The sequence below is a fragment of the Crocodylus porosus genome, unplaced genomic scaffold, assembly GCF_001723895.1.
Source record: "Crocodylus porosus isolate Cpor-Errol unplaced genomic scaffold, CroPor_comp1, whole genome shotgun sequence".
In the NCBI taxonomy this organism is placed as follows: domain Eukaryota; kingdom Metazoa; phylum Chordata; order Crocodylia; family Crocodylidae; genus Crocodylus; species Crocodylus porosus.
In genome coordinates this window covers 46,432,435-46,448,519 of record NW_017728947.1, presented here as the reverse complement: position 1 = coordinate 46,448,519, position 16,085 = coordinate 46,432,435, and the positions used below count along the sequence as shown (strand labels likewise).

The 16,085-nt window shown below is 45.9% G+C and overlaps 1 protein-coding gene across 4 annotated transcripts in view; it reads right to left on the bottom strand.

Moving 5' to 3' along the window:
• PIGH (phosphatidylinositol glycan anchor biosynthesis class H) overlaps nucleotides 1–12,402 on the bottom strand; it is a 34,632-nt gene extending 22,230 nt beyond the window's left edge. Inside the window, exons 1-4 of one of the 4 annotated variants that reach the window (XM_019551356.1) lie at nucleotides 12,195–12,402; nucleotides 9,042–9,251; nucleotides 3,978–4,061; nucleotides 2,252–2,332 (exon numbers count right to left, since the gene is read on the bottom strand). In XM_019551356.1, coding sequence (XP_019406901.1) covers nucleotides 2,252–2,332; nucleotides 3,978–4,061; nucleotides 9,042–9,251; nucleotides 12,195–12,353 — 534 coding nt within the window. In that variant the 5' untranslated portion in view covers nucleotides 12,354–12,402. The remainder of the gene's footprint in view (nucleotides 1–2,251; nucleotides 2,333–3,977; nucleotides 4,062–9,041; nucleotides 9,252–12,194) is intronic. The other 3 variants (XM_019551357.1, XM_019551359.1, XM_019551358.1) reach the window with 3 other exon arrangements.
• Nucleotides 12,403–16,085: the final 3,683 nt, after the last annotated feature.

Below are 16,085 nucleotides of genomic sequence, written 5' to 3'. Positions count from 1 at the left end.
AGTGGGCAGGGCTGCCCCATGGGGCTGACGGAAAACTGACGCAAAGTACCCATTTAGCAAGTTCACTTTTTCCTGGATGTCAGTTGCCCCATCTGGTTTAGCAGGGGTCCAATGTTGCCCTTGCTTTTCCTCCAATTCCTCACATATCTGAAAAAGGACTTTATATTTTCCTTGATATTTTGTAGCTAGCTGGAGTTTCATCACAGCCTTGGCTTTCCTGGTTTGCTCTCTGCAAGTCCAGACTAATGCAGAGTATTCTTCCTTGGTGATGGTTCCAGTCCTCCATCTTTTATAGGTCTTCCTTTTAAGATGCAGGAGGTCTGCCAGTTCCCTGGAGAGCCAAGGGGGCTGCTGTGCCCTCCTGCTGCCTTTCCTCTGAGATGGGATGGACTTTGCTTGCGCATCCAGGATTGCTCCCTTGAGGAGCAACCACTCGTTCTGAATTCCCTTCTCCATTGGGTTGTGGCCTTTTAGGGCCTCTCTGACAAGCCTCCTTAGCTTGTCAAAGTCAGCTTTCCTGAAGTCAAGGACTTCTATACAACTGACTGACTTGCCAGCTTTATGGCAGATGGTGAAGGTGATCAGTTCATGATCACTACAACCCAGCTTCCCCTTGATTGTTAGGTTGCCAATTAGGTCATCCCCGGTTGCCAGTACGAGGTCAAGCAGTGCTTTACCTCTTGTCAGCCCACAGACCTCCCACGTCAGACAGAGGTCATCCACATATGAGAGAAAGCTTTGCAACCACTCGGATTTGGCCGAGTGCTCCTCCCATGAGATATCTGGGTAGTTAAAGTTTCCCATGACAACCATACATCGGAACTGTGTGGCCTCAGCCAATTCCCTGGTGAACTCCTGGTCGAGGTCCTGACTTTGGGTAGGGGGTCTGTAGTTGACCCCCACCATAGTATCCCCTGTGCCGTGTTCCCCACAGATTTTAACCCAGAGGGTCTCAAGTCATCCACCATGGGTGCCAATGTCAGCTTGCAGAGAGATGTAGCTTTTCTTGACATAGAGAGCTACGTCCCCGTCCCTTTTGTCCACTCGATCCCTCCTGTACAGGGTATAGCCATCTATACCTGTGGTCCAGTCATGGGCGGAGTCCCACCAGGTCTCTGTTATCCCAATGACATCATAGTTATTTGCATTCAGGAGGAGAACAAGTTCTTCCTGTTTATTCCCCAGGCTCCTGGCATTTGTGTATAGAGTAAGCCTCTTCCCAATGTTGGGCCCGGGCCCACTCCTCCACCACCCTTGCATCATTCCTGAGCCCATTCCTCCCATCTCCCTGCCGCCATCACATTGGCCTGGGCCTGCTGCAGCGGCTAGGCTTCTCCCCACCCTCAGGCCTGGTCCTCCCCTCCCCCCGCCACTATGCTGGGGAGAGGAGGAGCGGTCCTGGTCCCCAAGCAGCGGGAGGGAAGTGGAGAGTGGGCCCAGGGGTGGGGGGCATGGGGCTCCATCCCCACCCCCATCATTCTTGATGGGCAATTGGCTAGTAACTCTATGACTGTGCAAGGACTTCCAATTCTTCCTGCAAGTTACCAGAGCAACACTGATAGAGTCAAATTTGGGCAGTAAACCCTTACTAAGATTCAGGGGTCCCTGGCTTTGCCCATGACCCAGCAAATACATGCAGCTGGTAAGTTCTACGCCTAGGTTTTCACTGCTAAGTGACTATTATGGAAAATAGCTGATATAGGTAAGTGTACCACCATCAAGGACTATAAAGGAAATCTGAATGACACTTCCTTTTATTGATGTTGAATATACTATATCAATACTGAAGCTGAGGTATATATCCTATTATGCTGAAGTGCTCTTCACCAAGAGACCATATTACCATATTATGGCTACTTCGTGTTAGCCTTTGCTTCTCAACTTTATCCTAAGCCAACACATACAAGAGCTGCAAAACATCTGCATGGTCCAAGTATTACTTCTGAAGAACAAATAGACTACTCTTACTTTCTGGCATTAAAACTGCACCTTTCAAGTAAGGTTCTCAAAGCATTTGACAAAGAATGTTACCCATCCACATTTTGCTGATAGGCAAACTGTGGGACTCCGAGGTTCAGTAATCTTCCCTCCACCCCCTGCTCCCAAGGCACGCAGCAAATCAATCAGAATGTGGATTAAAATCCAGGTGTCCTGCATTTAAGTTCCATAACCTAATCATTAGCTTACATTACCACATATGTGTTTTTCCTGCTATGTTTAACTACAAAACAGCAATTTTCATCACACTCATCCAGCAATGTGCCTGAACTCTTGCCCTGAAGCATCCACCTTTAGGAAAGGGGATTTCAGACTCCATGGTCCTTGGCCTCTGCTAGTAATGTCAACAAGTGGATGAGAAGTGGACTGAAACCACCAATTCATTTCACACAATCATTGAATAGAGGTCAAAGTATAATGACTTTCTGTTACTACTGACCCAAGGCCAGATTAAAAGCAACCAAGAGGTGAAAGGTTTTGTATCCCATTCCTAACCTCCTGAGTTATTCAGTCCCAATGATTTTATGACTTTTGAGCTCCCAAAACAGCACCACAGTATAAAGTCCACCTAAAAACTATTTATGTAAATAGGTAAATGTTGCCAATGGCATCTTAAAAGAACAATAGGTCAGTTCAGTGCAGAAGTGTTAACTGGCTTAGTGATGTGGTAAATTATAGTCTCTAAAGATGGCAACATTTAGAGAAAAAGTAGTGAAACACCAGTTAGCACTTACTGTTCCTCTAAAAGTGCATATTACAGTGTCAACTTTATAAAGTTGGAAATTCCTTAGGAGCTGGATTTCAAATCAAAGTAACTCTTTTTTCAACTTCCTTTGAAATACCATGAATGTAATATAGCTCAGAGCTAGGTTAGGTGAAAAAGAAGTCCCAAAAATGTGAGCAACCCATTAGCACTTGCCAGGCCTTGTTGCAGCTCTGACCATATTCAGATGCCAGGATTCTGAATGGAGCTGTGTGGAATTCACTGGTTGCAGACAGTTCAGCAAATTCTTTTCCCTGCCTTGGTTCCATGAGGCGTAATTCATCTATACCCATTAATATCTTTGAAATCAGGGCAGAATCAGGAACAGGTATTGCTGAATATGTAATAAATGGAATTTACCTGTAAGCACATAGCCATGGACTAATGACGTTCAGTGATGTATCAGAAAGTATGACTAAAACTAATAGTAACAGGTGATTTTTGCTGCATACAGAGAACTTTACACCCAATATTCTAAGATGTGAGGTATTACTGCTAAGATATTTATGTTGCTGTGGGGCCCTAGCAGTACCAAACAAGGAATAGGATCCATTGTGTTAGGTGCTGTATTGACACCAGGTGAATGTCCTGCTCACAATCCAAGTTATATAGAGCCACAACAGAGAGCTCAAACTACGTAACTGGAGAGGAAAAGAAAGGCAAGGTAACAGTAAAAGGAAAAAGTTGTTATCTGAAACAAATTACCAGAGGTTTCAGCTCACAACTTCTAATTCTGATGCCCTTGAATATCAATGGGCAAGAAATAATAATATAACTTAGTTATACCACAATGCTCCTTTAATATAATCTTTGGTACAGACAGCTGAAAGAGACTCTACTCAGATGCTACAGAGCCCCTTGGGTGGTAGCACTGTGTGAAGTTTCAGCCTTAACTACTCCAAAATCAAGGTCTTCAGCACAGCTGTATGAGGCTCATCACTTTTGGTTCACAGACAATCAGTGAATTTTTTCTTGGTTCAGCTTTGCACATGTCCCTAATGTCCATGACAGACAAAAAGGTGTTTTCCCAACACTAAGTTCTGTGAGTCCTTACACTTCCTGTGAAGTGCTGCAGGAATGAGGTCTCTGAGGCACGTCCAAGAAAAGGCAGCAGTAATTCACTGTGTGAAAGATTATGGAATGAAAAAAGCTGAGAACCACGCATATACATGAGCTAAAAATTACCTGAAACTTTCCACAATCCAACTGGACTCACCTGAAAGAGTGGCACCACTTCAGACACGCTTTGTGGATCCAGAGGGTCTCGGAGAAGTATACACAGGTAATAGATAACTTTTTGCTGTAAAAAAATAAAATCAACAAATGTTATCAGAGTGTCCCTTACGTTATCATTAGAAGAGGATCTGGTTCAATTAAACTGGGGTAGGACATCTTCTTGAGATGACTTAGTATCCACAATTAAGATTTACAAGAACAATGTATTTTGCTGACAAGGATGCACAAAGTGTGTCCAAGAGGTGTTTTTTTCTTGCTTGCTATTTATGTTTTACCTTAGAAAGATCAGAAATGTCTTAACCCTATTCACTTTAATTGAAAGGGTGATGGTGATGTTTTTTTTGACAGACACTTCTTTCTCCAGAGTGTTCATCAAATACTGAGGTTCAATAGATACAACCTTCCTCCCTCCAGTGTTTAAGTGTGGCTAAAAACTCCCTTACTCTTACTATCATTTCACTAGTTCTCCTGTTATTATGGGGTTTGCTTTTCTTCTAAAATCACATCATGTTTGAACACGGCTGCAAAGATTTGTTCTGTCCTACAATGACTATGAAAATGTTGTCAGTGACATCACATGAGCGAACTCAGTTCTTCATGGTAGTGTTCAAATGCAGTAAAATGCAAAATACTGCGATGAAAACAAGATCATAGACATCAATTAGCCTTTTTTAAGGCAAATATGACCAATTTTAAAGATGTGCCAGGCTTCTTTCTCCACCAAAAGAAAACAAATAGAGTCCATGCTCAATGGTTTCTCCCTTTGCAGGACACCTTTAAGATCTGTAAGGTAGTGCTAAGTACTCCAGGGGGTTTCTCCTTCACTTTCCAGCTGACTTCTTGGATATCTCCTTTCAATACAACAGCAGTCTTCACAGAAAGTGTGGGGGGAGAAGGGGAAGTGTAGTTAAAATACTTTTCAGAAGAAAATGGAAATTCTCAGGTATTTTACCTCAGGCAGAGATCTGTTAGCTACTCACAAGCCAGGCACAACTAGATATAGTCTGGATTTGAAGGGAAGATCTTCAAGGAAATCCAGGGCAGTGGAAATGCTGTGCAGTATTGTATCTAATTATATTTTATCTCAAAACACCACAAGAGCCACTAAATGCAGCACATAGCAATGCTACACAAAAGCTCAAAAGCAAAATGGTTGGTATCTGAAGAAGTGCCCCTCAAGCCCTTGAAGCACCTTGCCCTTGCCTGTTTATAGGGAGGCATTAAGGCACCTCTCCATAAGCAGGGGTGTAGGCTGTAGCCGTATTGGTCTAAGGACATAGACAGACAAGGTTCTTTGGGTGACTCTGATATCTTTTACTAGACCAACTTAAACAGATGGAAAATAGATGGAAAAAAATGTTTAGCAAGCTTAAGTTGGTCTAGTAAAAGATATCAGATTCACTCAAAGAACCTTGTATCCATAAGCAGGGAACTCAGGTGGCTTCCCCCTCAACCACAGCTGTCTCCTGCTTTTCCCATTCAGCCAGACTCATTCTTGCTGTGAGAGGGGATGCTCCTGGCTGAGCAGAGAAAACAGTGCTTTTCCCACTCACCCAAAACTACCTTAAATCATTCCTTCTCCTGCACAGTCAAGGGTGGGACAAGGGGTGACGTGCGTTTCACCCAATGAAGCAGATTGGTTGTGTTGCGACAACATTGTGGCAGAGATGATATGCCTTACTTGACGATGACTTTTCCTTAAGTCTCCAGCTCCACTTCTACATTATAGAGCACTGGTGTTGCAACCTTCTAGAATACCTGCCCCTCCCTTCCCTTCACCCACACCTGAAACAAGAACAATTTTGTCTGTTTGCATACGAGATTTTAAATCTGAAAGAAACACTAAGAAATTGGGAAAAGCCTGATTTTCCAGAAGCGTTAAAAAAAAAAAATTGAAAGAACAGAAAAACAACATGAAATATACTGTGCTCTGACTTTTAATATATAAAATATCTCGGGTGTCTCTCAGAACTATTGAGCAGCACTAAGGCCTAAAGCCTGTCAACGGCTTTACATCAAGACTGAACCTGGTCTTTGTTTGCTCATTTAAACTCTCTCCAGCAGATTTCACAAAGGAATCAATGACAGAATAAGAAAGAGAAAAGGTATAAAAAAAAAAATGTGTTGATCAAATAATCAGAGAGAAACAGGGCTAGAAGAGACCAAAGGAGGTCTGTTAGTCCACTCCATTGCTCAAGACAGAAGCATCACTATTCAAACCATCTCAGCCAAATGTTTGTCTAACCTGCCCTTAAAACCTTCTACTGACAGTTTCTTCAGTCTCTCTAGGCAATTTGTTCCAGTGCTTAGCCACCCGCAGAAGTGGAAAGTTCTTCCTAATATCTAACTTAAATCTGCCTTGTTGCAATTTAAACCCATTAATTCTTGCCCTGTTCCTTATGGTCATAGCAAACAATTATTGTCACCTCCTTTTTTGTATTTGAACAATCCTATTCATATCAAATCCCTCCTCAATCTATGCTTCTCTGGACTATCTCAGTTCTTCCAACCCTTCCTCAGATGTCATGTTTTCCAGACCTCAGCCATGTTTGTTGCTCTTTGCTAGGCTCCTTCCAATTTGTCCATGTCTTTCTAGAAGTGCAGTACCCAAACGGGACAAAGTACTCCAAGTGGGCCCTCATCAGTACTGCAGAATCCCTTCCAGACTTACATGCCATGTTCCTATCAATATGTCTTAGTATGCTATCAGTTTTTTGCAACAACATAAATTTCTGACTCACAGTTTGCAATCCACTAACCCCCCCATGTCCTCTTCTGTACTACTGCAGCTTAACCAGTCATTCCCCAGTTTGTATTTGTACATTTGACTGTTCCACTTTAAGTGCAGTACTCGGCACTTGTCCATTCTGAACTGCATCTTAATATTTCAAACCTTTTTTCCCAGTACATCAAAGTAATTTTGTATCTTAACCCTGTCCTCCTAAAAACCTACTACCCCACCCAGTTTTATGTCATCTCCAAATATACCTCATCTACACTCAATTTCATCCTCCAAGTCATTAATTAAGATATTGAACAGGACTAAACCCAAAACAGATCTCTCCTCACAGTCTGACATTGAGCCATGGATGACTATTCTTTAAGCACAATGAACCAAATTCTAATGCACTCATCCCATAACCGTTTCATATAAGCAATACTTATTTAGCTTGCTTATAAGAATGTCATGGGAGACAATGTTAAAGACCTCACTAAAGTCACTCCATTGCTCCTGTCAACTTGTCATCATTGGTTTCACTACAAAGAAGTTGTTTCTGACACTATCCAAGGACCTGCTGGACTGTCTAAGCCAGTGATTCTCAACCAAGGAGCTGCATCACCCCCTGGGGTGCCTTGAGGAATCCAGTGTTAAAAACACTATCCTGCTGTGGTCTGTCCAAGTTCTCTACGACAGAAAAACTGGCCTATTTTTTCCATAGGCAAGAAACAAGTGAAAACAAAAAGCTGGCATTTGCCTATGGGTACTTTTAGTTTAATGAGAGAAGGGTGCCTTGAACCAAAAAGGTTGAGAACCACTGGTCTACGCACTGATCTGTTATTACCTTCCCAGCAGATGTCACAGTAACTGAAGACCCCTGCAAGCACCAGGTTGAAGAATTTTGATACTTTAGTTAGCTGTTTAAGGAGTCTTGACTACTACCTCCTACCAAAGGAAGCTAAGCCAGCCTTTGCCTCCTAGTCGGGCAGCTCATCTATTTCCCCCCCCACCCCACCATGACACATTACCTCTCCTGTTTTTTTCCTTTCAACTTAACCCAGAGACTTTCTCACTTTATTCTGGACTACTGATCAGGAATACATATCTTTAATATACGTAAGCAATGCTTCCCCCTTTTTTCCCCCTGCCTGTCCTTCTTGAACCAGTTATATGTATCCATACCCACATTTCAGTCATGTGGACTAGCCCATCAACTCTCAATTGTCCAAACTAGATAATAATTTTGTGTGTGTATGAAGACTTCTAGTTCTTCAACACCAGGCTCCATGTAGACTGTGACCAAAACCAGACAGGGCTGGTTATGAAGCTTGTCACTAGGAGAGGTGGGGAGGAAAAGAGAATTAAGAGAGCAGATGAATACTCACGATTCTTACTTTGCAGCTGACTCCAAGCTGTGGGGAGTAATAGATACACTAGAGGAAAGGGCTAGGATTCAGAGAGACCTCAGCAAATTGAAGAACTGGACCAAAAGAAGTCTCATGATGTTCAATAAGGACAAGTGCAAAGTCCTGCACTTAAGGACAGAACTATCCCATGCACCAGTACAGACTGGGGACCAACTGGCTAAGCAGCAGCTCTGGAGAAAAGGACCTGGGTGTTACAGTGGACAATAAGATGAATAAACGAACAGTGTGTCCTTATTGTGAAAAAGGCTAACCACAAATTGGACTGCATTAGTAGGAGCATTGCCATCAGATAGAAGGAAGTGATTATTCCCCACTGTTCAGCACTGGTGAGGCCACATCTGGAGTACTGCGTCCAGTTTTGGGCCCCCTCATTACAGAAAGGCTGTGGACAAATTCCAAAGAGTCCAGCAAAGGGCAATGAAAATGGTGTGGGGACACATGGCTTCTAAAGAGAGACTGAGGGAACTAGGCTTATTTAGTCTGAAGAAGAGAAGACTGAGGGGGAACTTAATACCAGCCTTCAACTACCTGAAGGGGGGCTCCAAAGAGGATGGAGGTAAACTGTTCTCAATGGTGGCAGATGACAGAACAAGGAGCAATGGTCTCAAGTTTCAGCAAGGGAAGTTTAGATTAGCTACTAGGAAAAACTCTCTCGCTGGGAAGGTAGTCTGGAACGATACAGCTGGGGATGGTCCTGCTCTGACCAGGGGGTTGGACTAGATGACCTCCTGAGATCCCTTCCAACCCTAATTTTGTGTAATTCCATACATGCAAGAATTTCAAGCATTGACAACAAAATTTGACTATTTCAATGTTAAAACATTTCCCATGTCCCTAAACATAAAGACATGAGAAAACATGCTGGACATTATACAAAAGAAAGGCTGTAAGTGTTTACCATGTAAATAGCCTCGTTGATCACCACATCCTTCACTTGGCTCATTTCAATGAAAGTTGTACTCTCCTTGCCTGAGGCATACGATGAGGTCATCTGGATGCCAAGTGACGCAATGACTAACAGGGACTCTTGGTCAATTTTCACAAAGTGCAGGTATACAATCAGGCCAATCAGAGTGATAAATATAGCTGCGGAGAGTACCATGCTGTTCTGTAATGAAAACCAAGCACAGACATATGTTCTAACCCTGCAGTTAACTGCAGGTGAGCAAAAGGCAGGGGTCTACACAAAGCATATTGCAGTATTGGAGCCAGTTTTCTTTTAGATATGGTCCTCTCACACATATACAATAACTGCATCTTGGTTGACTTACTGGACTGATGAGTGTCAGAGGGGGACGTATAACTGACCAGAGAGCTATATAAACTCTTCCCAAAACATTGGGTTATAACATCTAAGACAGCACATTATATAAATAGATTCTGATGAAGCTTTCCTGTCAGTATGCAATGATAGTAATGTGATGCAAGTATCATTACCCCTCTGTTACAGATGGGGAAAACAGAGGCACAGAGCAGAGTTTTGTATGGGCTTTGGCTAAAGCACAGGACTGGAAACACAGAGCTCAGCTGGATTATAACTCTGCTAAAACCAGTGTGGGTGATGTCGCTCAACCTTAATCTCTTTCTGCCTCAAATGCCACTGCACTATTTAGATTATGATGCTTCCTTTCTCCTGTGCTTTATCTGCAGACCATCACCCTATCCCCTGGAACACTGCTAGGCTTGAGTTAAGAAACGTTGATTATTTCACTAAAAAGTGAAAACCATGTTGGTCCTGCCTCACTTTATGACACTGCCCAAGATGAATGAGCCCTGGTGGCAGTCTTCAAGAAGAGCAGCCCGACATTATTGCTCAAGCTGCTCTGTTGGGAAAAGGCCTGTGGGCAGATACAGATCATGCATTGCACTAGGAGAAAGGTGGAAGAATAAAATTATTGAGACTTGTAAAAAAAAAAAAAATCAAGCTAAAACATGCTGGGGTGACTGCTGGCTGAGATTGGATTCTTTTTCAAAACAAGTTCCCATTTTTTCCTCCAACAAGCAGTTGTGAGTCCTTCAGTAAACCATTTTTGACAAGAGCAATCTTGCTAATTTTCACTCTTATCTCTCCCTTTCTCAGAAAGATTGTGGAGAAAGTTGTTTTGAGGCAAATCTAGCATCAGATATAGTCCCTAGACTGCCTCAATCAGGTTTTGGCTTGGTTATACGGTACAGAGATTACACTTATCTCACTGGTTGTTCATCACCTCCCAGCAATGGGCAAAGACCAGACAGTTATGCCAGTTCCTTTAGATCTGTTAACAAGCCTTTGAAATCTTTGACTACCAGGTGTTGTTGACTCACTTGTGCACCCTAATTAGGTAAAAGATACCGCTAGTGCAATGCCATTCTTTCTTATAAATATCTAAGGATGAATCTTAGCCATTACTCATCTGCCCCAAGAAATTGTTCTCGTAGGACTTCAAACATACCCTGTTCTCCTCCAGTGTGTGTTTTCTGGACTCACAAGAATGTCAAAGCACCTCTCAGTGCACGTACATGTTCTCTGCCCCGAAGGAACTTATAAACGACAAAAGAAAATCTCAAGGCAGTTTGGGCTGCTGCACGTGCCATCCAAAACATGGCTGGTACCTGGTGCAGTCTCCCGGTCAGCAGAGAGCTATGCATCTTGTTTTCATGGGCCTGACCAGGCTCACGGTAATAGCCCATCTTGCCCAAAGGGTGACAGTCTCTCAGCTCTCCAGTAAGGGCAGTGACTCCTTATTCTCTTTGCATGGCCATCTCCCAGACCAGGAAAGAGCCTCTGGCTGGGGAGGAGGAACCTGGGCAAGTGTGGCACTGTCTTCCTCTCACCCCACGCACATTTGCAGGCAGAATTTCACTGGTCAATGTCTACAGGCTTCCCTGACTCATTCAGGGGGCAGCAGATACTGGCCGGTATGCTCTACTTTGTGTTTCCTTGTTACTAACCTATGACCTCACTTCCTTTCCTGTTTTCTCTTAATTTATCCCCCTGTACTTAACTGATGTGTCCCCAGTGGCCTCCCTTTTAAGGCAGGCATACAGTATTCGTGGTAGGGTTATGTCAATGATCTTTCAGCACATCAGACAGGCCCACCTCTGACAGCCTCAGTTATCGGCTCCTCTGCAGAGCTGTTGCCAAGGGTGCACCTGGCACATTTCAAGGACACCCACGACACCAGCCTGCAGTCCCTATTCTGCCACCTCCAGAACCTCCTCCTCACCTTTTCTGTTACGCGCTGCTCAGCCGTGGCACCACCAAGCCCTGGGACCTCTCAATCAACCTCCTCCTGGTTCTGGCCAATCTGACCACCTACCGGACCAGGCCGGGGTGGGGGAACCTACGAAAGCGTGGAGCTGTCTTCTTATCACCCCTCTGCTCCCATCTCTGGGCAGAGTTTCACCAGTCTGCATCCACATGCTCCCTCAACTCATTCAGGGGGCAGCAGGCACTAGCCACCATGCTGTGTGCCACGTCCCTTTCTAGATCCCTTTGTTATTAACCTGTGACCACCCTCCTTTCCCCATTTTCTTTCTATTTGCCCCCCGTATTCAGTTGTTAGGGGCACGAGAGGCCTCCCAGATTGAAGGGGCCTACAGCAGCGGTTCCCAAACTCTGACAAATTACACACTGCCAATTTAAAACCATACAACCTTAAGTACTACCATAACATTTTTATCATATAAAGTAATGATAATAAATCTGTTAACGTGTACCACTGACAGGTTGCCCACGTACCACTGGTGGTACCCGTACCACAGATTGGAAGCCCCTGGCCTACTTTTCTTAAGGACCCACGGTTTTCTCAGCGCAAGAAGAAAGCTCTGTTCGCTTTGAAGGAGCTTCTTGCATCAGAGCCTCGCACAGGTCCTAGTTACCTGTCCCCCGCCCTCCCGGCCCCTCCCCCACAACACACCTGAGGTCTGACCTGCAAGGTGCTCAGACCCAGCCCCCTCTCACGCCCCCGTAATATGCCGTCCTGCTGGCCTGACGTGCCTGGGAAGCTAAGCAGCATCAGGTCCGTTCTGCGCTTGGATGGGAGACTGGTACTCTCAAGGGTCGCGGTACCTGGGTGAGCACGAAGAGCCAGTATGCCGCCAGCCATACGGAGCAGGTGGCGGCGCTGAGTGAGCGGAGTTGCACGGGCTGGCAGCGCACCGAGAATTCGCGGCAGGACGCGCTGTGCTGGCGGCACTGCAGTGCGATGCGCTCCCCGCGCTCCTCCATGCCGAGGCCTCCCGCCGCCCAGAACGGCCCGCCCCTCTAGCCGCGTCCGCCCCGCAACTCTATGGTAAGGTACTTCCGGGAGCCTGCGGAATTCCGAGCGGCCTTGACTCCGCCCCCCGCCTAGGGACGTTCTAGCGACGGAATCCCGCCCCCACGGAGTGACGCACGTGGGTTCCGAGGACAGGCGCCACGTGGAGCTCGCGTGCCAGGGCAACCGTAGCCCTGGTCGTGGCTAGTCGCAGTCTCTGGGCGCGGGATCCACTGGCACCGCGGGAGTGAACTGACCCCAATTGAAAATACGTAGTGCAGGCGGCGGGGGAGCGGGGCTCTGTGCAAGGCTCACGTGAGCCTCTGAAACCTCGCGCTTGGTTTTGCCAAGCGCGTGCTAGGAGAGAAGGAGTAAATAGCCCCTCTTGCAGGGCGGGGTTCTCATTCCGGGCTGTGCCAGTGCTCCTGCTGGGACCAAAGCTGGGCGTCCCCTGCCTGGAGAGGCTTGCCCCCTTGCTCAGGGTCAGACCCGTTGCTATATTTGGGGTTAGGAAGGAATTTTAGCCTATGATCAGATAAGTAGGATTGGGAGGGGGAGTTGGGATTTGCCTGTCCTTTGTAGGGGTGGTGGCCCTGTACAGGGAACTCCAGCATATGTTGACATTTCCTAGAAGCAGGGTGTTTGGTTGCTGCTTTCCCTGCTTTATATGTGGCAAGTTAGGGCATGGGTTGTCAAGCAGGGGTACGTGTACCCCCGGAGGTACTTAAGAAGGCCCTAGGAGGTATATGTGGGTGCGGGAGGACGGAGTGCTGTCATGCATCATCCTCTGCTTGTGCACAGGTGCTGCCCACGCAAAAGGAGATCTTTTGCAGTCTTTTCTCCAATGCCTGATGTATGGTGTTTGTGCCCGAAAGCTTGCAATTAAAGAATTTTTTTTGCAAAAATATAGTTGGTCTAATATCATTTGTACCATGAGTCTTAATATAATGAACATTAAATCTGCCATTGCACAGTTTCTCCTGCATACCCCCCAGAGATGTTTTGCATACCCCCTGGCACCCCCTGGTCTAGATGACCTCTGGAGGTCCTTTCCAGTCTGACTTCTCTATGATTCTGTGAAATGCTTTCAAGGGTGCTGTGGGGGTTCCATGCTGTGCAAACATGATTCACAGGATAAACCCAGAGATTTCCAATAGCATTAAAAACCTTCTGCCCTGTTGTGGTCTTCCTAATATTTTTTGCAACTGCAAAATTGCTGTCTTGTTTTCCTGTAGTCAAAAAAACAAAACTGACTTGGCATTTTCTGCAGGATGCCACAACTCTAGAAAGGTTGAGAACCACTGCTCTAGGAAATCAATCCTAAAGCGAACATATATTCACTCCAACATAAGATTCTGGGAAAATCTTTTTCAGATCGGGGTGGCCAACCTGCAGTACAGGTGGTACAGGCAGCCTCTGTGAGCGGTATGCAGCAGACTGGTGAGGGAACAGGCAGCACGATGTCAGGGCAGCATATTAAGTAGGGAGCACAGAGCAGAGTGCAGAAAGAAGATTGGGCAAGGGAAAGGGATTGGAGTGGCACTCAGGGCTTAATTTGTGGCGTGCCTGTCAAAAAAGTTGACCTCACTGTCCTAGACTAAAAAGCTGTTTTAATTAAAGTGCTGCTGCATCTTGTGTATCAACGTCCCCGCACTTAAAAATGGTAGCGGGGCACTTGAACTAAAGCCCATTGGATGAGCTTTAGTTCAAGCACCCCACCACTGTTTTCAAGCACAGGGATGCTGATACCCAAGATGCTGGAGGCTGTTGGAGCTTGGTAATTGCCACGCTCTGATGTGCTGGAATTACAGTGTGTCAGAGCAGCCTCCGCACTCATGTACAGATCCCCTTGATTGCTGTCACTGGGAGAGTAAAATATCCTACAAAGAATCCCACTATGGCTGCTGTTGTGTTTGTCCAGGGGTCCCTATGAAAAGGAAAACTGGCCCCAATACTGTAATATACTTTGTGTAGACCCCTGCCTTTCATCACCATTTCCGTTGGGTTAGAACATGTCTCTGCTAATTTTTCATTACAGAACATGGTGCCCCAGGCAGGAATACTTATCACTGTGATCAGCCTGATGGTGTCCCAAAGCCTGAAGAACCTTTGGCTAGGAATGTCTGCTGATGCAACAACAATGGGAGTGGAACAGAACAGGGCTGGGGGGGGCCTGAAGGATCAGTGCCAAGACAGCGCTGGGCATGGCAGCAGGTGAAGGCTGGCACTAGCTGAAAACTATGGCCTGGACTGGATAATAATACAGGTAGCTGCTGAGAAGATGGAACAGGAATTTAGAAGAGGGAAGGGCACACGGGATAAACTGAGGAAAGGAAATAATCATGGAGAGAGAAATGGAAAGAAGTAGAGAAAATTAAAGTGAGTAGAAGGAAAAAGGGGCAGCTTTGGGGAAGAAATTCAAGTAGAAAAATAAAAGGGAACCCAAGTAACAAATTTTGAATGGAGAGAGTAAGGTGGGAGTTGCAAGAGATGAAGAAAAAATTAGGTCCTAGAGATAGAGGGGAACCAGTAATGGGGGAGGAAAAGACAAGAATAGGGGATACTAGGAGGGTGGTAGGGGGAGAGATGAGAATAAACAAGAACACAGAAGGAACGGAAAAGAGGAATGAGGAAATACTGGATGATGACAGTGAAAAGAAAAAAATACTTCTTTACGTTTAGGTATAGTTGTAACGGGAAGGAAGAGAGGCAACACCCTATTTCTGGGTAACACCCGATTTGCCTAAACCCCATATCGGTCTCTATACTTTGTATCTGTAGTGAGCCTTTTTCCGTGAAGCTACTGGATTTGACCAGTGAAGTCTGGGAAATGTAGCAGTGCGCTTGTGAGGAGGGGGACAGATGGGAAATCAACTGGGAAGGGAAGGTATTCGTAAGTCAGGGTAAGTATGAGAGAGTGTGCGTGCGCATGTGTGTATGTGTGTGTAAAAAAGATAATGAGGGGGGAATTTTTTTTTAATCTTATTCAAGGCCAAATCAGTTCCAAATTCAATTGGGCAAAATTCCAAAATTTGCCCAAGCCAGTTCACTTGTCAAGTCTGTATGGCTCTACCACCCCACAAGTCTCCTCCTTCCCAGACCCAAACGCCTGGGGCTTCACCAGGGGCATCCTATCTGCAATCCCCCTGGCATTGAGGCCTTGGGGTTCACATGCCCCCCACCCCCCTTGATCTTAGCCAAAATGAATGAATGAATTCTTCCTGCACCAAAGCTTGTCTGCAAGGCAAAATTAGTTTGGAGTAAACTATCCTGTAAATGGCCTGCCCAACTCCTGCTCACTCGGAAAAGGGGGGTAAAACATCTTGCTCAAGGGCACTCCTAAGACCCCAGCTGTCTGAACTGAGGAAGAGGTGGGTGGGGGTGACCACGACCAACCAGCCATTCAGCTCTCCAGAGAGCACAATGCCTTGAGCCATATCCTTTCCACAGAAAAGGCAAGCCCAAACCATCCCGGGGGGACGTCGCTCTCCGGTGGGTGCGGTGACCGGAGAGAGGGGGAAGCTCTCGGGTGAAGCCCTGGGGGCCATGGCTGTGCTGGGCCCGCCACAAAGGGAGGCCTTCCCCATTGTCCCCGCGCTGTGCCGGGCGGGGGGCAGCCCCGTCTGTGGGGGCGCGGGCAAAGGCGGGGGTGTGCGCATGTGGATGTAATTGTGTGTGGGGGTACGTACGTGTGCGCGCGGGTG